This window comes from Balaenoptera ricei, chromosome 15 (assembly GCF_028023285.1).
Source record: "Balaenoptera ricei isolate mBalRic1 chromosome 15, mBalRic1.hap2, whole genome shotgun sequence".
Lineage (NCBI taxonomy): Eukaryota > Metazoa > Chordata > Mammalia > Artiodactyla > Balaenopteridae > Balaenoptera > Balaenoptera ricei.
Window position 1 is genome coordinate 23747729 of NC_082653.1, and position 23883 is coordinate 23771611.

Below are 23883 nucleotides of genomic sequence, written 5' to 3' on the forward strand. Positions count from 1 at the left end.
GAAGCCACTGCAATGAGAAGCCTGTGCACCGTAACCAAGAGTAGCCCCTGCTCGCCACAACTAGAGAAAGCCCGCGTGCAGCAAAGAAGACCCAACGCAGACAAAAATAAATAAATAAAATAAATTAAAAAAAAAAAAATTGATGACTAATAAGAACCTGCTGTATAAAAAAATAAATAAAATTCAAAAATTAAAAAAAAAAAAAGAATGGAGAAACAACAAGATCTTACTGTATAGCACAGGGAACTATATTCAATATCTTGTGATATACCATAATGGAAAATATGAAAAAAAGAATGTATATATAGGTATAACTGAATCACCTTGCTTTATACCTATAACTAACACAACTATACGTCAATAAAATAAAATTTTTTTAAAAGTAAAAAAAAAAAAAGTTTAATAAAGCCTTGAGGTGACTCTGGTGCACACTGAAGTCTGAGAACCACTGTTGTAAACAATGAGTAACTACCTACTGTTTTACTCCTCGTAATTACAAAATAAAAGTGATTATTTGTCACAAGTGTCACCAACACAGAAAAGTGGCTAGCAAACAAGATAGACACAAGGATACACAGCTGGTTTTATATATATATATATATATTTGTATATATATATATATATATATTTATTTATGTATATATATATATATAAATATAAATAATACTTATACAGATATATATAATTGGTTGGTTAAAGCAAGCAATGAGATGACAGGCTATGATAAGTATTCTACATAAGGCACGTCAGCAATGACTGATGAATACTTACAACAAAGACCTGGGTTCCTGTCTTCCTGCCTCTATTGTGAGGGTGTTGGCAAGCAAAGGAGCAATGATAATAAGCAAGGCTGTGGAACTCTAAACAGACTCTTTTCAAGCAACCATGGCAAAGCTCTGGTCAGTCTAAGGATGGGGGTTTGGGGGTGGGGACCTTAAGAACCCAATTCTCAAGAAATCTTAAATATTAAGCATGCCAACAAGCCACCCATGTCTATACTTTCAACTATCTTATCAACAAAGTTCATCATCCGTTACATCAAAATGAAAACTGCCCATTTTTACAGACATTTCAAACATCCAGAAGGACAAAATGCTACCCAAAAGTCCAACATTTTCAGCTACTTGAAGTCAATTTTGAAGCTTAGTCCTGACAGCAGGCTCAGAATGGAGGCCTTAGATGAAGGGATGGACCCCGAGTTCCATGGAAGTCTACAACAGAGCTAGAAGCAGAACCCAAGCCTGTCTGCTGACCTCTGACTAATTCTTCTCCCACCACCCCACACTGCCTATTCCCCAGGTCCCTCAGCCTCAATTCTAAACCACAAACCCAGAGCACCACTGGCCACTCTGAAATGACCCAAACTATGGCCAAAGGTGCTCAGGGGCCACTGTCCTTAGATAACAATATCCTGGTCCTGACCCTTTTTACTTCCGAAGAACTACAAGGGATCATCTTGAAACTTTCTCCCTTGATCATGCACACAGCCTAACCTGGGCTTCAATAAATCAGAGGGAACAAAACAACACATCTCACAGACAACAATGGTCTAGACCCACTTCTGGAGAGAGGCCCCAAATCTACTTTAATGGTTTCATGCATAACTAAAAGAATGTCTTCCCACAGAGTCCTCCCAAGGGTGGCTGGCAACAGAGCTCTCCCATGGCCATAAACAAAAAACATGTAAATGACAGAATCCAAAATAAGAACATTCTTGACACAAAGCTCACCTGCCTCAGGCTCCCTTAAGAAGCTCCTGTCTTTACCAGATGAAACAAAGCTTCCTGGCTTTGCCCTCTGGGGGTTAAGAACTCAGCATATCAGACAACCTTACAGAAGTCCGTAATAGCAGAAGGGATGTAAGAACAAAACTAGAGACGTGTAGAAAGCTCATCTTCTCTAGGACCAAGGAAACAGGTGACTCTAGAAAGGACCGATTTCTGTTGCTCTTGAAATCTACCATAAGTGTGACTCAGGGCCCTTTTACTATCCCGCTCATTCTCCAGGAGTCAGAGAATTCCATAATATCATGGATAAGAGCTTTCAAACATGGTTTCTCAAAGTCCTGAGGTTCCCACAAATGTGCCTAAGGGGGTGGGCAGAGGGATGGGATAAGTGCATGCTTGCAGGCAACCTCCCCCTAAGTCTTTTCCTCTTAGAAATTTTACATAATGGGCTTAGGTTCTGTAGCCAACAATTTCCAAAAATGCTCATCTAGTCCAATTCCTTCTCCCATTTCTAACTGCTCAGATGAGTCCAGAGCAAGGAGAGTGAACTGCTTATAATCATCAAGCAGGGACTGGGACAGGGCCTGTCTCCAATCAGGGCTCTCAAGACACCACCCGGCTCCAGGAAGTACAGACCATCTACACTCACCCTACCGTATCAGGTGCACGTACACACACACTCCGCCAGCGAGCATCTGGCCCTGACAACTTCTGCTGTTTAAGGAAAACCCTGCTCCAGAGAAGCAGCCTGGTACTGTAGGAACTGCAGTTTCAGGAAACTTGGAGCACCACAGACCTCCATTCAGACCTCAGGCTACCATTTATCTATATGCTCTGTAACCTCAAGCAGTTTCTCCTGTGAGCTCAGTTCCTCATCTGTAAAATGTGGATGGGGTTGACGGCAACAACCTTTCCATGTTTGTGTGAAGACTAAATAAGATCAGATATGGAAATTGCTTAGCAAAGGGACTGTCACAGAGCAAGGGATCAATATGTGGTTCTAATTACCATCATCTACCAAGTCACTTTGAAAGAGAACCCCCTTTCCCCCCATAGAAGATAGGAGCCAAGCTAGCACCTGCATGTATGGGCCTAAATGGTCCTTTTATCTCTATTCAAAGCTGCTCATAGTCCCAGTGTTCCCACATTTCAAATGTAGGTTCAGTTACAGCATGAAGAAAACAAAAAATAGTAACTGCTTCAACCAGAGACTCTAGAAATAAGACCATTTCCATAAAATCTCCCAGTTTAAATGCAGACTCTAGGCAATGAACAAAGAGATTGAACTGGGGTACAAGGAGGGGACGAGGGGGGCACGTGACCCAAGGATATGCATAATTTTAAGGAAGAGGGACCTGATTCGCCTGCGCACTCAAGTTAACCACAGATCAACAGGAAGGAATGATTCCTCATTTTGTTGTAAATGTGAACCTACTTTCAGTTTCCCCCAGAGAGAATGCCTTGCAGAGCAGGGGCACAAACCCCCTGACAGACAAGCGGCTCTGACATCCTCTGCATAAAAACGGGAGCTGAGCAGAGGCGTGGTCAACTCACCAGAGATGGCTTCCAAACAGATTCCCTGGAAGTAGAATCCCTTCTTTTTCTCCAACACAGACCAAGGATCTAACAAGGCTACCAGGTGTGGCTGCCTTCACACAAAATGATGCTTAACTGCCACTGCCAAGGAATCATTCCAGATGAAAAGGGCTAAATAACATGGCATTGCTCTCCCCAGTTTCCAAGTGCTAAATAACTCCCTTATGAAACTCTAAAATTTGCTATCAAAAACTCAACAGATGACAAGCTTCTTTTCTAGAAATAAGACATTTCTTGACAACTTATTCATGTAAAACAGATCTTTTGGGTTTTTTTTTTTTCCTTGTGTTCTTCCAAGCTTCTGGTTAGAGAAAAAGAGAAAAAAAAGAAAAAATGTGTCTAAAGTCCATCAGTGTTAACTCCCTGTGACAGGGATGAAGGAAAATACTTTAACAATTCAAAAAATAATAGTGCTGAAAGCTGTCAACAAAAGACTGAATGTAAAAGTAAAAAGTGTACATAGTTGTAAAAAAAAGGAGTTTTTAAACTTTTATTTTCTATGCACTTTTTAAATTTAAGTGATAGTTTAATTAATAAACATGTCAAGTTTATTGCTGCAAAAAAATAATTAAATAAAATAAAAAATAAAAGTTGCTCTCTGGTTGTGATTCAGTCATGCCGGATTCCCAATGCCAGCAGCCAGTGCTCTCCACTCTGGCTAGGGCCACTACCCACCAGCCTGCTCAGTCAACGCTCAGCCTCTGCAAAACCATCAAGGAGGTTAAGAACGGCAGAAAAATCAGACCAAGCCTTCCCAAGATGAAGCTATAGAAAGTGACTTCACTATATCCCCAGCCTCCTCCTAGCAGCACCAAAAAGAATAACTTTTACAGGAAATAAAGGCACCACCTTGCCTGCAGAGGTTCTTCTCACAGCACCATTAAGCCGTGGTGGCCCCTGCTACAGACGGAATGGAGGCAGGGCAGAAAACATCAGGGAAAGAGTGAAATTAGAGTCCAGCATTGTCCCTCCCAATCCTGCAATTGAACTACTAGAATAAATCATGAGCTAGAAACTGCCAGCTCCCCTGGATTAAACCTAACCCAGGGGCTTCCCTGGTGGCGCAGTGGTTGAGAATCTGCCTGCTAATGCAGAGGACACGGGTTCGAGACCTGGTCTGGGAAGATCCCACATGCCACGGAGCAACTAGGCCCGTGAGCCACAACTACTGAGCCTGCGCGTCTGGAGCCTGTGCTCCGCAACAAGAGAGGCCGCGATAGTGAGAGGCCCGCGCACCGCGATGAAGAGTGGCCCCCGCTTGCCACAACTAGAGAAAGCCCTCGCACAGAAACGAAGACCCAACACAGCCAAAATAAATAAATAAATAAATAAATAAACCTTATAAATAAATCTGTCCAATCTTAGCCAGCTTTGACCACACAAAGTAAGATTCCTTTAAAAAAAAAAAAACCTAACCCAAAGGCAGCACCTAAGAGTCATTATTTCATCTCAAAATCAGGCACAGATCTGAGCACCCACAAAGGCTAGCTTTCCTTCCCAGTCCACGAGGTAGCAATAATGCCACACAGCTGGTTCCATTAACTTTAAGGATTGCCCCTCCCCCATGTCCCTCCTTCTCCTCCCTCTTCCAATTAATCTCAAGAACCAGAAAGGATGGCAGCATAATACAGGACTTCAGACCGAAGAACTCTGGGGAAAACAGGTTCTCCCAAAAATATCCACTCATTTTCAATGTCCTCCAGTTAACTAAATTTCACTGAACAGAATTTGAAGCTTATAGAACTAATATATTAGGGTAGCAAATGACCATTGTAGGAACAAATTACCTCAAGACTCTCCCTCCTACAATTTTAGCTCATGGAGGAAATAAACTGAAAAGATTTTTTAAAGCAACTTGCAAAGCTCTGGTTGCCAAAGTTTAAAAGACATTTAAAAACCTTAATTAACTACGGCCAATAATTCGGCCAATGACTTTTAGTCCTTAAATGATCACTTCAAAAGATTTCAGACCCAGGGCTTCCCTGGTGGCGCAGTGGTTAAGAATCCGCCTGCCAGTGCAGGGGACACGGGTTCGAGCCCTGGTCCGGGAAGATCCCACATGCCGCGGAGCAACATAGCCTGTGCGCCACAGCTGCTGAGCCTGCCATCTAGAGCCCACGAGCCACAACTACTGAGCCCACGTTCTACAACTACTAAGTCCGCACGCCTAGAGCCCGTGCTCTGCAACAGGAGAAGCCACCATGATGAGAAGCCCGCGCACCGCAACGAAGAGTGGCCCCCACTCGCCACAACTAGTGAAAGCTCGCGTACAGCAACAAAGACCCAATGCAGCCAAAAATAAATAAATAAATTTATTTTTAAAAAAGTACTGGCTATATTACCTGTGCTGTACAGTACATCATTGTAGCTTTTTCTGCTATGAGTTTGACTTGATTTACCCCATATTAAGTGAGATCAGTCACCCTTTTTATAAAAATGGACCTATAAATTATATTTAATGAGTGTCTGATATAATAAACTATGTCTTCTACTAAAAGGATTTAAAGCAGTTTAATAACATGTAAGCTTTCCTTTAAAATAAATTTTTAGGTTAAAGTGATACATATGAAAAATAGTAACAGGATTTTATTTTGAACACTGGCTTATAAAAGTAACTTAGGGAAACAAGGGACTACCAAAAAGACTTAATCAACCATGAACAGGAGGATCAGTAACTGTTTAGACAACTTAGAAGATACAACCTTGCTTTGGAGGCCTGTGGTAGAAGAACTGTGGTTTAAGGATAACCTACATCTGTCAACCCACACTGGTCTAACAGCTGCCGGGACTGGGGGTGGGGTGAATGTAGCAAGAGAGGAACTAAAATTTCTGCTACATGCAAATGTATGTTCATTTTTGACCATTTCAACCCATTCTCAGACAAAACTTCTTGGTCACCCCGAAGTCCAGCAGAGTGCTGAATAAATACTTGAATAACTTCACTGAATGAAAAATCAATGTGGCCTTAGAGTCACCCCTAACACTGGTACTAAGAGGTCTGTTTGCCCTAAATATTCACTGTAGGAATCATGGACATACCACAAACATCTTGGTAGAAAATGGTAAAAAAAGGAAAAAAGGTATCACTTGAACCCCCAGTGTGTTCTCTGTGTGTCAGGATGCTGACCACACCTATTACCTTCATGACCCTCCTCTTCTCTTGCCTTTGTATTAGCAAAATGAGCCTCTTTGGGACATGTTCCCAGTCCTGACTCCTCACATGTTCTAAACTCTGGCAAAGGCATTCCAGCTCAGTGCTCTAAATCCCAGTACCCCAATTTCAACTAGTACCTCTGACACTACAGACCACTCTCAATCACCTTGCATCCACAAAGCACATTTTTAAGAAAAGTTTGCTGTTTGCTTCATTTCTAGGCTGTTCACAAATAACTAAAAGGATTATTAGGGATTTATTTCATCTATTATATTAGGAACTCCTAGACCGCAAGAACCTACACACTTCCCAGCAGAGTGACAGATGAACCATGACTGTTTTAGAAGGCAAAGAACCAAACTCCCCCTCTTTAACCTACCTTTCTCTCCATTTATAATTTCTTCTTAACTCCTGACAGAGTAATTAACTTAAAGAAAGAGGATTCCTAGGCAATAAATACATACTGAAAATACACTCTCAAACTCCAATATTACAAACTCACCCCTACGTCAAGAGTAGAAACAATTACAACTCAAATGCCTTACCATCCTTGTTAACAGCAGTGACTCTGGCTGGGTAAAAACGACAATCAGACCAGCAAGCAAGGACCTGCTCATTTATTTGAAATTCCTAAAAAATATTAAAAAACAAAAAAGATCCTGTTACCAATCCAATTTCATAGGACATACATAGTAACAGAATTCATAAAAGAAGCTGAAATTGACAAGGGCAGGAAGGGGAGATGGCTACTGGGATGGAGGAAGATATTTCTGCTGTTCAGCATTGGGAGCCAAAACAAAAGGGCTAGACACAGACTTTTGCCATTTTAAGAGTTCTGGACAGCCATAGCACAGCACCAATGATAATCCTATTCTGTCCCTGAAAGTGAGCCTAAGAGCCCAGGACCACCAGGGAACACACCAAGTACACAAGCTGGAGGGAAAGAGGCTACTTCATCTTAAGGGAAGCAGCATTCATGCCACCTAACACCATCCACACTTTTAAAGGGTCTTTTGACAAAGGAGGCACTCATTCACCATTAATATTTCATACTGTTTTCCCAGCCCACAGTTTGTATTGCTACATTTTGAAGAATGAATATTCTTCAAGGTCTTATAAAAGCCCTTAATATGAGGCTAGCACAATGCTCCACATGGAATGATTGCTTAATAAATGATGAGACAGCAGATGAGCTTACTAAATGATCTAAAGGGACACAGTGGTGTAAAAGAGAGAGATAAAGTCCCCATTCATCATCAATGCAGTCTCAACCAAGTTAGTTTATGAGCTGTCAAATCAATCACGTCATACAAACAGATGACAGCTGAGATTCTTCAACAACCCACCCCGCACACCCCCAGGGGCCATGGAGATCTCAGAGTTGCACTACAAGCCTAAATAAGGATGGTCCCCAGCTGCTATAGACTTTCACACTAAACATCAAAGGCTGGAACGTAAAGTACCTAATGGCTGACCCCACTAATTAACTGAATTGCCCAGATCTGTTACTCACAGATGATCCTTCCTCTTCATGTAAGCCCTCTTTCCTCAGCTGTATTTTCTCTAAAGGGCGTAAATAAGGACTGTCCCAGCAGAACCATTCATCATAACGATGGTTCCAACGCTTGAAATGGATGAGTACTTTTCCTTCTTCGTAATCAATATCTTCTATGTGAGCTGGATACCTGAGTCAGGAAAAAAAAAGAAAATTAAATGCCTTTAATACCCACCCAAAATAATCAAAATGATACCCTTCCAAACCTCTTCCCAAAGGAGTAGGTCTCAAAGTACTAAATAAAACCTATCATTTAAAGGTTCTGTGTCATTGTGTCAAATTGAAAATTATGAAGGCTAACAGACCTGGGGTTCAAATCCCATCCAGGATATTCCTTAGTCTGTGATTAAATTAACCTTTCAGAGCCTGAGTTCCTTCATGTAAAGTGGAAGAAGGATACCCAACACACTGTGTTGTAGTGCAAGTTAAACAAGATGACATATACACAAGACCCAAGCACAAAGGAGGCAGGAAGCAAACATTTAACAACTAGATTATGTTTTACATGTGTTAAAAAATTCAAATGACCATGCAGCCCAGATTGTGTTAGTCTCAATTTTAAGAATTTTGTTATCTATATATTGGAATACTATGAAGTTGTTAAAAAGAAGATGGCTCTATGTCATGATATGGAAAGCTCTCCCAAGATGAACTATTAAATGAAAAGAGCAAGGTGCAGAACACTGTGTATGGTAAGTAAGCTACTGCTTATTTTTTTAACAAGATGAAAAAGAATATATATATTCATACATGCTTAAATATGCATAAAACATCTAGAAGAATACACAAGAAACTAACACTGGTTACTTGTGGAAGTATGGTCAGTTCACTAGATGGGCTCTTTCAATCTCCAATCCACTGTTCTAGATTGAGAGTTGAGGAAACCAACAACTACATTTGCTTGACTCCCTTACAATTGGCAATCAAGGTCATGGAGACCTGTGGATTTGGAAGCAACTGTAGCGGCCAGACCCAGTGCTCCAGTGCAGGACCTCTCAAACTTTCATGCAATGCAAATCATCAGAGGATCTTGTTAAAATGCAGATTCTGATTCAGTCGGTGGAGCTAAGGTCTAAGAGCTTTAAACAAGCTCCCAGGTGATACTGACATGCTGGTCTGCAGTGGCAAGGGTCTAATGTCTAGTCACTGCAGCAATGGTGGGGGTGGCAGTAGCAGTAATGAATTCCTGACCTCCAGATCACAGCTCCAGTGGTGGGTCCTTCAAATTTATACTCTAAGAGCAGCCCCCTTGGGTCCCACTCCTCCAACTCTTCCAACAATTTTGTAAGTAGCAAATTTCTTGTGTTAAATCCTTTTGTGGTTCAAGTACCCAGAATGGTTTCTGTTTCCAGCATTAAACCTGACTGATACAAGAGGGGCACTGGGTATAGCGGCAGGGAGGGCCAAAAGTGGGATGGAGACCTTTTGCAGTATACCTTTTAATACTTTTTCATTTTTCAACCATATAAATGTATTGCTCATTCCAAAAATAAATAAATGGTTAAAAATAAAGAAAAATAAATATGCAATTGTTCTCTTAAATACACTTGTATTCATCAGAATGCTATTCTAGATTGAGAAAGTTTACATTCTACCTATTCGTATTTTCTCCCTACAACTTGGACACTCACCATTTCCTTCTTCTTACATCTAACACTTAGTACCCTACTGTCCTAATAAATATGTGCTACCTAAATGAAAAGGGCTGCTTCCTTGTGTCATCTGTACACTGTGTCCTCTTCAACCCTACACTAGTATCTGCTAAGGCAGTACGCTTGGAGTTAACCAACCATAGCAGGTTGCAGATACTGGGCATTCAATAAACATTCAGCAAATGAATTCTATTCTCCCTATTCTTCCCAAAGGTCGAGTGTCTTGTCAATTCTTCAGACCCAAAGCTCTCAGACTGCAGCTACCCATTCCAATTTCAGTCACTCTCTAAGTTCAGGCCCCAATCACTTCATGTGGGTATTTCTCACACAGGACTGACAGGGTATGCTTTTCAAAATCCCTAATAGTATTATGCATACATTAATTGCTCAAAAAATATTAACAAAAGGAATAAACAGCCCTGAAACTAGTCCCCCTACTCCAATCCAACTTACACACAGCTGTCATAAATATAAGCTATCCTGACAACAGACTAGCTAATTGTAGGATCTCGTGAACTGAGTAGTACAGTACAATGGTAGGACATAAAAGAGGTTTCCCTAAGTCTATTCCTCTCTATAAAATGAGGAGAAGGATATGGATATCTCAACTGCATTCCTCTTGCCCTCTCATTCAGTAAGCCTACCAGAGACTAGTAAGCCTCCCTAACTCACTCCTATTCAAAGCCCTTTCTTTAGTGGTTTACTATCTCTAGCAATAGTTTTCAAACAGGTCTTTGGACCAACGCGCAGAATTAATTTTTCACAGAACTAAATTTATTTAACTTATAGAACTTTCCTTTATACTAAGATCACATTCTTTCTAACTTCTTGGTGCTTAAATATACTTTTGAAATTAAAACAATGGTAATTGTTTTTAATCCTTACTAATATTATGCAGCCATTAAAAAGAATAAGGCAGCTCTCTATGTACTGATTTTTAAAGATCGCTAAGAAAAGTTGGGTGGGGGAAACAACTCAAGATGCGAAACGGTATTGAATGCACTACCATTCATTTGGGGGAGGGGAGAGAGCCAATACATCCGTACCTGTTTTTAAATGCGTGGGCTATCTCTGGAAGGATGATCAAGCAACCCGGTTTGCCTCTTGGGAGGGGAACTGGATAGTTAAGGAACTGGAGAGGAAGTATGAGACTTATTTTATTCAATATATATCCTTTTGTTTGTTTTGACTGTTGTACCATGAGCATGTATTAAATATAAAAAATATAATTAGATATTTATTTTAAATATCCTCATTTGGCAAAATAAAAAGTTGGCAACTCAGTACAACCCCACAAAAATTCTTTTGAATTTGCACTTGGTCAGTGCCTTCTAAAAGTCTGGTAAGTCTGGATCCACAGAAATAACTGCAAAATCCTAGGCTAGTAACTCCACTGCGCACACTCAGAGTATGAAGGACCTCTGGGCCCTTAGCTAGCCAAAAGCTACTCCCTTGTTCAAAAACTTCACAGGGCACAGGCATCCCACTGTCTGCAGACTACACAAATCTCTCCAGGAGGATCAAGAATAACCAAGGGGTCAGTAAGTTTTCCTAAGAAGAAGGTGGTTCTCCCTAATTCTCTAAAGTGTGACAAGGATACAAGTCACTCATGGTGGATGGGGAAACCCAACTGCCATTTCACAGAAAAGACAAGCAGTTGATCTTAGAGATCAACCCAGTAAGGCTTGGTGGCTCACACTGCACAGCTGCCTTGGGGACAGCTCAGATTCATCAGCCAACAGAACGTTATTAAGTGACTTTGATCTGGCCAGTCAATTCCAGGTCTTGGAAGAAATTATAAAATGTATGTGGTTCTGGCCCCTGCCCTTGAGAAGACCCAGACACCAACTAAGTTTTAAAACTACTCTGTGGATAGACAGTCTCCCAAAGAGGAAATGCAGATGGGCAACAGGCACATGAAAAGATGCTCAGCATGGCTAATCATCAAGGAAATGCAAATCAAAATAACAATGAGCTATCACCTCACACCTGTAAGAATGGCTATCATCAAAAAGAACACAAATAACAAATGTTGGTGAGAATGTAGAGAAAAGAGAACCCTTGTACACTATTGGTGGGAATGCAAATTGGTGCAGCCAAGGTGGAAAACAGTATGGAGGTTTCTCAAAATACTAAAAATGGAACTACCACATGACCCAGCGATTCCACTACTGCATATATATACAAAAAAAAAAAACAAAAACACTAATTCAAAAAGATACATGTACCCCAATGTTCACAGCAGCATTATTTACAATTGCCAAGGCATGGAAGCAATGTAAGTGTTCATCAACAGAGGAATGGAGGGAGTTCCCTGGTGGTCCAGTGGTTAAGACTCAGCGCTTCCAATGCCATGCCCCAGGTTCAATCCCTGGTGTGGGAACTAAGATCCAACAAGCCGCACAGCGCAGTCAAAAAAAGGAATAAATAAATAAATAAATAAAATATTTATTTTTAAAAAAACAGATGAGGGACTTCCCCGGTGGTACAGTGGGTAATACTCCACACTCCCAATGCAGGAGGCCCGGGTTCGATCCCTGGTCGGGGAACTAGACCCCACATGCATGCTGCAACTAAGAGTTCACATGCCACAACTAAGGAGCCCGTCTGCTGCAACTAAGACCTGGTGCAACCTAAATAAATATATAAATAAATATTTTTTTAAAAATTTAAAAAAAAACAGATGAATGGATAAAGAATATATGGTACATATATATACAGTGGACTACTACTCACCATAAAAAAGGAACGAGGGACTTCCCTGGTGGCGCAGTGGTTAAGAATCCACCTGCCAATGCAGGGGACACGGGTTCAAGCCCTGGTCCGGGAAGATCCCACATGCTGTGGAGCAGCTAAGCTTGTGCGCCACAACTACTGAGCCTGCACTCTAGAGCCTGCGTGCCACAACTACTGAGCCTGTGTGCCACAACTACTGAAGCCTGCATGCCTAGAGCCCGTGCTCCGCAACAAGAGAAGCCACCGCAACGAGAAGCCCATGCACCGCAACGAAGAGTAGCTCCCGCTCACCGCAACTAGAGAAAGCCTGCGTGCAGCAATGAAGACCCAACGCAGCCAAAAATAAATAAATAAATAAATATATTAAAAAAAGAAAAAAGGAATGAAATTTTGCCATCTGCAGCAACATGGATGGACTTGGAGGACATTATGCTAAGTGAAATAAGTCAGAGACAGAAAAATACTGCATGATACCACTTACATGTGGAATCTAAAAAATACAACAAAGTAGTGAATATAATAAAAAGAAGCAGACTCACAAATACAGAGAACAAACTAGTGGTATGGGTCGGGGGAGGGGAAATACAGGGATGGGAGAGTGAGAGGCACAACTACTGGGTGTAAGATAGGCTCAAGGATGTACTGTACAACACAGTGAATATAGCCAATATTCTGTAATAACTATAAATGGAAAGTAACCTTTAAAAACTGTATAAAAAATTTTTATTAAAAAAAACCCTACTAGAACCAACAAGGACCTACTGTATAGCACAGGGAACTCTACTCAATATTCTGTGATAACCTATATGAGAAAAGAATCCAAAAAAGAATGAATATATGTATATGTAAAACTGAATCACTGTGCTGTACACCTGAAACCAACACATTGTAAATCAACTATACTCCAATAAAATTAAGAAAAAAAAAAACTACATTAAAAAAAAAAACCTACATGGTGGAACCACGTGAAATAGCTGATAATCAACTGCTTTTTACTGACAAAAATAGTAATTTTATCTGGTTCAACCTAAATACTGGAACAACCATGAAGGAAGCTGGAGAAGATGCAGCAAGGTTAACAAAAGAGGAGATGTGAATGGAATCTGTATAGACAGAAAAGGGGAGAGAGAATTTCCAACTTCAACATGTAACTAACAGCCACTGATGAGACTCTAGTTTCCAAACTAACATTGCAGCTGGGAGTCACATTTCTAATGGAAATACTAGCCAGAAAGGAGCAGACATTAAAAACCAAACTGAAACAAAACTTAGCTCTGGGGAGGAGAGAGGGATTGGGAATGGCCAAGAGACTTTTGCTTGTGGTTTTAATTTTTATAAGGATTTAGTCACAAAATACCTGTGTAAGCAAAAATAAATACTTTTAAATTAAAAGTTTTGAAAAATATTTAATGGGCTGATATCAACCAGTAGCTTCATGGTTCTTGGATTTATATGCTGCTTGGCACATCCACAAAACAGAATATTATGCAGCTGTAAAAAAAAAAAAAATGAGAACAAACTATGAATTGACAAAGATTTCCAAATTTTAAAAAGTCAAGCTATAAAATCATGCATATCTTATACCTTTTGTGTTACAAAAGAGGAAAATAAGAATATACAGTATATTTTCTTTTGCTTAAATATTAAATAAAGAAACACTGGTAGGAGGACTTCCCTGGTGACACAATGGTTAAGAATCCAACTGCCAATGCAGAGGACACGGGTTCAAGCCCTGGTCCGGGAAGATCCCACATGCCGCGGAGCAACTAAGCCCGTGTGCCGCAACTACTAAGCCTGCGCTCTAGAGCCCGTGCTCCGCAACAAGAGAAGCCACTGCAATGAGAAGCCCGTGCAACGCAACGAAGAGCAGCCCCCGCTCGCCGCAACTAGAGAAAGCCTGCACACAGCAACGAAGACCCAATGCAACAAAAAATAAATAAAATAAATTTTTTAAAAAAAAACAAAAAAAATCGCAGAAAAGATAAATTAAAATAAATAAATAAAAATAAAATTCAACCTGGGGGAGTTCCCTGGTGGTCTAGTGGTTAGGATTTGGTGCTTTCACTGCCGGGTCCTGGGTTCAATCCCTGGTTGGGGAACTAAGATCCCGCAAGACATGCGGCACAGCCAAAAAATAAATAAATAAAATAAAATTCAACTTGGAAAGGTCGGATAACCTAAACTTCATAGTAAATTAGGTAACTATGGTGACCTTATCTTAAGCAAGTGGTATAACTGGTCACTAAACCATATAACTGGTCACTAAACCAAGAAGCCACAGAAGGGCAGTGTAGCCAATCAAATGTAAAGACACAAGGAGAATGACAAAAATTAGAGAAAGAGAAATTCATCAACTCCCCTGACATTTTCTGAGTACCCACTCTGGGCCAGGAAGTGTACCAGGGTTTGGAAATACAGAGCAAAATCTATAAAGTCATGTGATCACAACAGCTGACATAGGCAGGAAGACAATGTTACAAGGCACACGGGGCCTTTCATTTCCTCCGACATATACTGCCTTCCCATACCTGGTCTGTTCATTTCACCTGAATCACTTTCCCCTGCCCACTCTTCCCAGGAAAGAGCCTTACCCTCCTGCAGCCTCAGAATCCCTGACTATCTCAAGTAGCCCCCGTCCCCTTCCAATCTGTGTCAGTCTCCTGCTTGCTTCCTTCATAAATAACATTCGACCCAATCTGTAATTATTTCATTTGTTCCTCTGTTTACTTGTTTATGTTTATATGGCCTGCTTCCCCAGGATATTATAGACACCCCTAAAGACATCTATCTCTTACTGCAGTATCCTCAGGAGGAATAAATGTATAACTATACACACAAATAATTGTAATAAAGCATCACAGGTGCAACTACAGAAGACTACTTAAGATAGAATAGGGTACCAAGGAGCAAAAGGCTAGTTCTAAGGCAGAGGGGGAGAGGAAGGAGGCTGAGGAAGGAGGGCCAAGTCAACTAGTGAAAAGGAGACAGCTGACTCAATCCTGAAAGATGAACAGGCATTTTCCAGGTGATGAAGGAGGCAGTGAGGCTGAAGAGTGTTTCTGGGAGAGGGTGTAATATAAGTAAATCAGCATAGGTACAGAGGAAGAGAAGAACAAAGGAAGATAAGGAAGTACAAGAAACTGAAGGTGAGAAAAGAAACAGCAACTCTGTGTAGAGAACTATGCAGGAACCTTACGGATTCCACACCTATTGTACAGATGGGCAGCTGGCCCTAAATGACTGTTCCCCCAATAGCAATCCATGGACCACTGGGTGTTAGTGAACACAGAGCTGATGGTCCACAAGGTCTCCTTGAGGAATGTTTTATTGTGCTTTTCCATAATCTAAACCATCTTTATTAGAGCTTCCCAGCTGAGATGCCACAAATGGATCAGAGGTGAGCAACAACATGAAAAAGGTTGAGATGCACTGATCAAGATGACCACCATATAATCAAGTACTACTAAAGAATTTTAGTGTGTGTGTTTGCTATTAACCTGGCATTATATGATCACTCTCCAAAGGCAGCTGTAGTGGTTTTAAAATACATCTGCAAATTTGACACTCCTTCCCTCCAAAGGTGGAGACTAATTATCCTCCCCTTGAATGTGGCCTCATTTCTAACAAATAGAATGTGGCGGAAGTGATGGTGGAGTACTTCAAGTCTGGGTCATAAAAAGTGCTGCAATTCTACACTTCTGGGCAAACACCCAAAAGAATTGAAAGCAGGGACTCAAACAGTTATCTGTATATCAATGTTCATAGCAGCATTATCCATAACAGCCAAAAAGTGGAAGCAATCCAAGTGTCCATCGACAGATGAATGGATAAACAAAATGTGATATGTTCACACAGTGTAATATTATTCAGCCTTAAAAAAGTGTAAAATTCTTATATATACCCTACAACATAGATGAACCTTGAAAACATTATACTAATGAAATAATCACGAAAGGACAAATACTGCATGATTTAGAGTGGTCAAATTCATAGAAGCAAAAAGTAGGATGGTGGTTGCTAGGGGCTGGTGGGGGAAGAGAATGAGGAGTTACTGTTTAATATGTACAGTTTCCATTTGGGAAGATGAAAAAGTTCTGACAACATAGGGAATATAGCCAATATTTTATAATAACTACAAATGGACCATAACCTTTAAAAATTGTGAATCACGATATTGTACACCTGTAACTTATATAATACTGTACATCAACTACACTTTAAATACATACATACATACATACATACATACATACATACATACCTACCTAGTTCTGGAGATGGGTGATGGTGATGGTTATACAACAATATGAATGCACTTAATGTCACTGAACTATACACTTAAAATGGTTAAAATGGTAAAACTTATGTTACGTATATTTTAACACACATACACACACACAAAGCACTGCTGCTTCTTGGTTTCCCCATTCTGGGGGAAGCCAGGTGCCGTGTCATGAGAACATTTTAGATGCCTTATGGAGAGGTCCACGTGCAACCAGAAGTCTCCCTGCCAGCGACTAGCACCAGCTTAAGACAAACATAAGACTTCAGCCTAGAACCCTCCATCAGGCTGCTCCTGAATTCTTGATCCACACACTGAAAGGGTAATATTTAGTGTTGTTTTAGGCCACTAAATTTTGAGAAAATTTGTTACACAGCAATACATAACTAACATAGTAGCATTTTGCCCCAATGCTACTAAAAGTGGGATCCACAGATAGTACATAGGTTGGAGGCAACAGTCCCTATGTTTTTTTGAGTTTGAGACACACTACTCTAAACTACCAGATAAGCCAATCTCCCCTAGAGCTCCACCAAGGAAAGGAGAGGGCTGTGGGACAGTGAAACCCACACCAAATAAAAGGGAATAACTCCACCTGCATGTCCAGAAAGGCAAAGAACAGTCCAGGTCTGACACAGAAATACAACGTTGGCTTGTCCACAATATATGACCTCAAGTCCCAGGAAGGCTTGCTGCTCAGAGTCTTGGCTGCTTCTGTGCAAAATTAAGCTGCCCAACACTGCGCACTGTGCACATGCTTAAATTAGAGCAGCTAGATAGTGCCTGGCAGAAATCTGTTTGGTCCCCCCACATACACGCCAAAAATACAAACTAAAGAAATGTTACAGGGGGAAAAAGAGGAACAGAAAGGATAACAATTTCCCTCTGATTTCCTACTCCAACCGGTCAGCATTCACTCACATGGCTACTAATAACCAATGTGTGTAGTTTACTCTAGGGGTTATAAACTGCCTTTACATAAGGTATCTCACAGGATCTTTACCACCATCCCATGAGGGCTTAAGGAACTGTTATTATCACTGCACCCATTTTACATTTCTGGAAATGGAGGCTCAAAGAGAGTGACTAGGAAGAGGTGTAACCAAGATCAGTATCCAAATCTTCTCACTAAACCCAGTGAAGAGCCTTCTGCTCTTAACCTGACTTCACGTACGAACATGCTTGTAGTAACACAGGTCCACAGAGGTATCTTTTGTGTTAGCTACCTAATGGTCTACCTGGTGGTAGCCCATAATTTGCCTAAACTTTCCCCCAAGGTTTGGGCATTCAGGCTGCTTCCAGATTCTTCCCTATATACAGAGCCTTTCTGCAAACATACAGCAATCATTTACTTCAAGAATCAGAGTGTACCTCTCTATTCCTGGCTCAGGGCACACACCAGAAGCAAACGACCTCTATGCACAAAAGTAACATTCTAAGCCATCTCCAGCCTTTGTGGAGAAGGGATGGAGATGGAAATTGTATTTAGTGTAAAACAAAGGGCTGACTATTAAGCTGCAGAAAAACTGTGCTGTTTTGGATGCCTTAACTCTTTTCCTACCCCTTCACCACTTCCATTAATCAACATCGGACACTTCTAACTCAGGAAATGTCTTGAATTCATCTCTCCTCTCTAAGCTGACCATTTCTCACAATTGAATAGTCAGTACATCCAGGTTAACTCCTATACCCCTCTACCAGTACTGGCAAAGGGCCAGATACAGAGACACTCAATAAATGTTTGGCGACTGAATAAACACCACCACTTTTCAGTTCCTAGAAAGGATCTGACCATGTCTCTCTCCTGCTTAAAATCTTCCTTTTTAGCCCAGTCTCCCACTATTCCTGATCTGTCCCCTCTCCAGACTCTGAGAACACACCATATTCTTTGAACCCTCAATACTTTTGCTCACGCTGTCCCTTCTGCCTGCTCTCACACTTCAGTCTCATCCTGGAAATCTTATCCTTTAATCTCACTTCCTTGCATATACCCTCAACTCCCTGGCCCCTCTTGCCCTCCATCATACCTGCCTGGACAAACCCCAACTGTAGGTAAATCAGAACCCCCACATTCTCCACTCCTGCACCCAGGCAGCTGATTATGCTGGAGAATACGCACACGCTAATGGGTCTCACTTTATTTTTCTTTTTCTTTTTTTTTTTTTTTTTGGCTGCCCCATGCGGCATGTGGGATCTTAGTTCCCCAACCAGGGATGGAACCCAAGCCCCCTGCATTGGAAGCGCAGAGTCTTAACCGCTGGACCACCAGAGAAGTCCCTGATGGGTCTCACTTTAAATGCATGGCCACAAATAGTGGTCCCCCTGGGGGTGAGGGGGGCTGTGTGACTGGGTATGGGAAAAAAGGTCTTCTGAGGTGCCCAGAATGTCTGTTTCTTAATCTGGGTGATTACATGGGTATATCCATGTATAAAAGTTCATCAAGCTACACACATAAAATATGTGTACTCTAATATAAATTATAGCTCTATGAAAGTTCTTTAAAAAATAAACATTTTGGGGACTTCCCTGGTGGCCCAGTGGGTAAGACTCCAGGCTCCCAATGCGGGGGGCCTGGGTTCGATCCCCGGTCAGGGAACTAGATTCCGCATGCATGCCGAAACTAAGATCTCACGTGACACAACTAAGACCCGGCACAGCCTAAAGAAAGAAATATTTAAAAAAATTAAAAATAAACATTCTTAAGGAGTAGCATCTTTTCTCTCTTCTTAATTCAATGTCTTACAACTGTAAACTGCCATAAAAATCATTATCAAAAGTTTTTTAAAATTCCAGGGCCTACCACTGGCTGCTGAGTGGAAAAGAGCCTGAGGAGGAGGAGGAGTCCAGAAGGACGCAGGAGACCAGTTAGGCAGCTACTGCCGAGGTTCACAAGATCCACAATGGGAGCCTGGGCCACAGTAGTAGGGTGAAGGTGGCAGCCAGTGTCGGAGTCAGGACAGATTCTGCAGGTGGATCTGACAGGATGAGCTGATGGCCTAGGTGATGGAGTGGAAGAGAGGAGCCAAGGAGGCTCCAAGGGGCCTCTAAAGGTTTTGCCTGTTGGGTTCTGTATAACTTGTCTGTTTTTATCTTTTACTCAAAATCATCATCATCCAGAACCTAGAAGCAGCGACCCCTCGGTAGCAAGGGACATACCTAGAACCCAGATCTCAGCATCTAATACCATTTTCCAATAAAAGAAACCAAGGCTCTTTGGAGAAACAGCTGATTCTCAGACTAGGGCAGGAAATATACACAAGATGAGCCTGGGATGTTTTGTAGTGCCAGAAATAAGGAAGTGTTAAACACAAAATTATGATGGGAGTACGACAAAAGGACAAAAGAGCCAAATGAAAGAGCTCCCAATATAAAAACAGGAGCAACAAAATAAATAAAGTAGTACTGGATTATACCCAAAGTCTAAAATAAATGTCTGAGTCCATACTGATATAAATAAAATCATCCAAAACAAGGAAAATCTAAAAACTAATACAGGACTTCCCTGGTGGTGCAGTGGTTAAGAATCCGCCTGCCAATGCAGAGGACACGGGTTCGAGCCCTGGTCTGGGAAGATCCCACATGCCGCGAAGCAACTAAGCCCGTGCGCCACAACTACTGAGCCTGTGCCCTAGAGCCCGCGAGCCACAGCTACTGAGCCCGCGTGCCACAACTACTGAAGCCCGTGCGCCTAGAGCCCGTGCTCCGCAACAAGAGAAGCCACTGCAATGAGAAGCCCACGCACCGCAACGAAGAGTAGCCCCCACTCGCTGCAACTAGAGAAAAGCCCGCATGCAGCAACAAAGACCCAACGCAGAAAGAAAGAAAGGAAGGAAGGAAGGAAGAAAGAAAAATAAAAATACTGGGTGTACATACAGATGGGAACTCTCTGTATTTTCTTTGGAATTTTTCTGTAAATCTAAAACTATTCTAAAGTAAAAAGCTTATTGAAGCTTATTGGAAAAACTTCATGACCACCAACTTCCAGTGGACCTTAATGGCACTTGATGGCACCAGCGATCCTACCACATTTCTCACATCCTATCCCTCTTCACTCTCCTAAATGGTATTGCATACCTTATCTTCTTTCCTCAAACCCAAGACCAAGATCTCAGCTGAAGATTTTACTTATTTCACTTAAAAAATAAAAACAATCAAAAAAGAATTCCCACTGCTGGTGGGAATGTAAAATGGTACAGCTGCTGTGGAAAACAGTTTGCAGTTCCTCATAAGCTTAAACAGGCTAATTACCATATGATCCATCAATTTCACTCTTAGGTAGATATCCAAGAGATATGAAAACATAGGTCCACACTAAAACTCATACACAAATGCTCATAACAGCATTATTCACAATATCCAAAAAGTGAAAATGATACAAATATTTATCAAATGATGAATGGATAAACAAAATGTGGTATATCCATATAATGGAATATTATTCATCCATGATAAAGAATGTTGATACATGCTATAACACAAATGAATGTTGAAAATACCATGTTAAGCGAAAGAAGCTAGTCACAAAGGAACACGTATTATTTGATTTGGTTTCTATGAAATGCCCAGAATAGGCAAATCTACAGAGACAAAAAGTATATTAGTGGTTGCCTAGGGCTGGAGAGAACTAAGGGAAGTGATTGCTAATAGATATGAGGTTTCTTTTTGGGGTGATGAAAATGTTCTGAAATCAGAGAGTGGTGATGGTTGTACAACTTTGTGAATATACTAAAAACCACTGATTTGTATGCTTTGAAAGAGTGAATGGTATGTAAATTATATCTCAATTTTAAAAATAAAAACTAAAAAAGAGGGAAAGAAAAGAATCCCTAAGGGCTGGCAAAGATACAGAGCAACTGGGACTCTCATACATTGCTGGTGGAAATGCAAAATGGAATAGCCACACTGGAAAACAGTTCAGCAGTTTCTCATCAAGTCAAACACACACTTAACCTATGACCCAGCAATCACACCTTGATATTTATCCAAGAGAAATGAAAACTTACTTTCTCGCAAAACCTGTATTCATGTTCATTCATATTCACCAAAAACTGGAAACAATTCATTTCTTCAAACAGGTAAATAGATAAACTATACATCCATACGATTTAATTCTACTCAGCAATAAAAGGAACTACTGATTCATACAAAAATATGGATGAATCTCAAATGCATTGTAAGTGAAAGAAGCCAAACTTAAAAGGCTACATATTGTATGACTCCATTTATACGACATTCTGGAAAAGGCAAAACTATATGGACAGAGGACGTATCAGTAGGTGACAAGGGCTGGAGGCTGCAGGAGAGGTTGACTACAAAGGAACACAAGTCAATTTTGTGGGGTGATAAAAATGCTACATTTTGATTATGGTGGTGCATGCATGAATGACTGTATGAGTTTGGCAAACTTCATGGAACTGTACGCTGAAAAGAGTGGATTTTACTGTTTGTAAATTATACCTCAATTTAAAAATACAAAAAAACACATGCTACCATCACCAACTCTACAAGTAAACCTTCATCTCTACCTATATACCCAGTTTCCCTCTTCCCCTCATAATAAATGAACTATCTGCTCCTATCGATGGCCAATTCCTCCCACTTTGCATCACACCACAGTTCCTTCTCTCCTGTTTTCCTTGAACCCATGCCAATTAGGGTTTTGGTCCCCACTGCTCCATTAAAACAATTCTTGTCAAGGTCATCCACAACCTTGATGTAACCAAGTCAACAGTCACTCAATCCTCATTTTATGTGACCTACCAGCATCACAAGATTGAAGTGATTACTCCCTGCTTCTTGAAACACCTTTTCCACTTGTCCTCTAGAGCAGGGGTCATGTCCCCCCCACCCCTCCCCGACCCCGTTACCATCCACAGCCTGTTAGGAACCGGGCTGCACAGCAAGAGGTGAGTGGCAGACTGGCGAGCAAAGCTTTATCTGCCGCTGCCCATTGCTCCCATTACCACCTGAACCATTGCCCCCTCCCCCACCCGGGTCTGTGGAAAAATTGTCTTCCGCGAAACCAGTCCCTGGTGCCAAAAAGGTTGGGGATCGCTGCTCTAGACACCTCCATGGATTTCCTCCTGCCTCAACGGTCACTCCTTCCCAGTTTCTTTTGCTGGTTCCTCTTCACCTGCTAACATCTAGACACTGGAAGGCACCAGGGGTCAATCCTCCTTTTTATCTATATTGACTCCCTAAATCAGCACTGTCCAATGGAACCTTCTCAGTGGAAATTTTCTATGTCTTCATTCTCCAATACGGTAGCCACTAGCCACTGAGCGCTGGATATGTGCCTAGGGTGACTAAGGAACTGAATTAATTTTATGTAAATAGCTACTTGTGGCTAGTGGCTACTTTTCTGGACAGTGCAGCCCTAGAAAGCTCATCCAGTCTCATGGCCTTAAATCCCATATACTTACAAAAGAAACATCTGATAAAGAACTGTTATCCAAAATATACGAAGAACTCTTAAAACTCAACAATAAGAATACAACCAACAAAAAAAGAAAAGCAACAACCAACCAATTAAAAGATGGACGAAAGACCTTGACAGACACCTCACCAAAGAAATATACAGATGGCAAATAAGTATATGAAAATATATTTGACATATTTCAATAGAGAATCACAAATTCAAATAACAATGAGATACCACTATATACCTATTTTAATGGCCAAAACCCAAAACACTGACAACACCAAATACTGGCAAGGATGTGGAACAACAGGAACTCTCATTCCTAGGTGGCAGAAATGCCAAATGGTACAGCCACTTTGAAAGACAATTTGGTAGTTTCTTGCAGAATTAAACATACTCTTACCATATGATCCAGTAATCACACTCTTTAGTATTTACCCAAATGAGTTGAAAAGTTATGTCCACATAGAAACTTGCACACAGGACCTCCCTGGTGGTGCAGTGGTTAAGAATCCACCTGCCAATTCAGGGGACACAGGTTTGAGCCCTGGTCCGGGAAGATCCCACATGCCGCGGAGCAACTAAGCCCAGGCGCCACAACTACTGAGCCTGCACTCTAGAGCCCGCGAGCCACAACTACTGAGCCCAAACGCCTAGAGCCCATGCTCCACAACAAGAGAAGCCACTGCAATGAGAAGCCCACGCACCGCAATGAAGAGTAGCCTCTCCACAACTAGAGAAAGCCCGCATGCAGCAATGA

At 41.2% G+C, this 23883-nt stretch overlaps 1 protein-coding gene across 7 annotated transcripts in view; it reads right to left on the reverse strand.

Moving 5' to 3' along the window:
• PHF20 (PHD finger protein 20) overlaps positions 1-23883 on the reverse strand; it is a 138139-nt gene that overhangs the window by 89251 nt on the left and 25005 nt on the right. For 5 of the 7 annotated variants that reach the window (XM_059898144.1, XM_059898145.1, XM_059898146.1 and 2 more), the window contains 2 exons: positions 7991-8162; positions 7023-7107 (listed from right to left, as the gene is read on the reverse strand). In XM_059898144.1, coding sequence (XP_059754127.1) covers positions 7023-7107; positions 7991-8162 — 257 coding nt within the window. Of the gene's footprint in view, positions 1-7022; positions 7108-7990; positions 8163-10730; positions 10817-23883 lie in introns of all 7 variants that reach the window. The other 2 variants (XM_059898148.1, XM_059898149.1) reach the window with 1 other exon arrangement.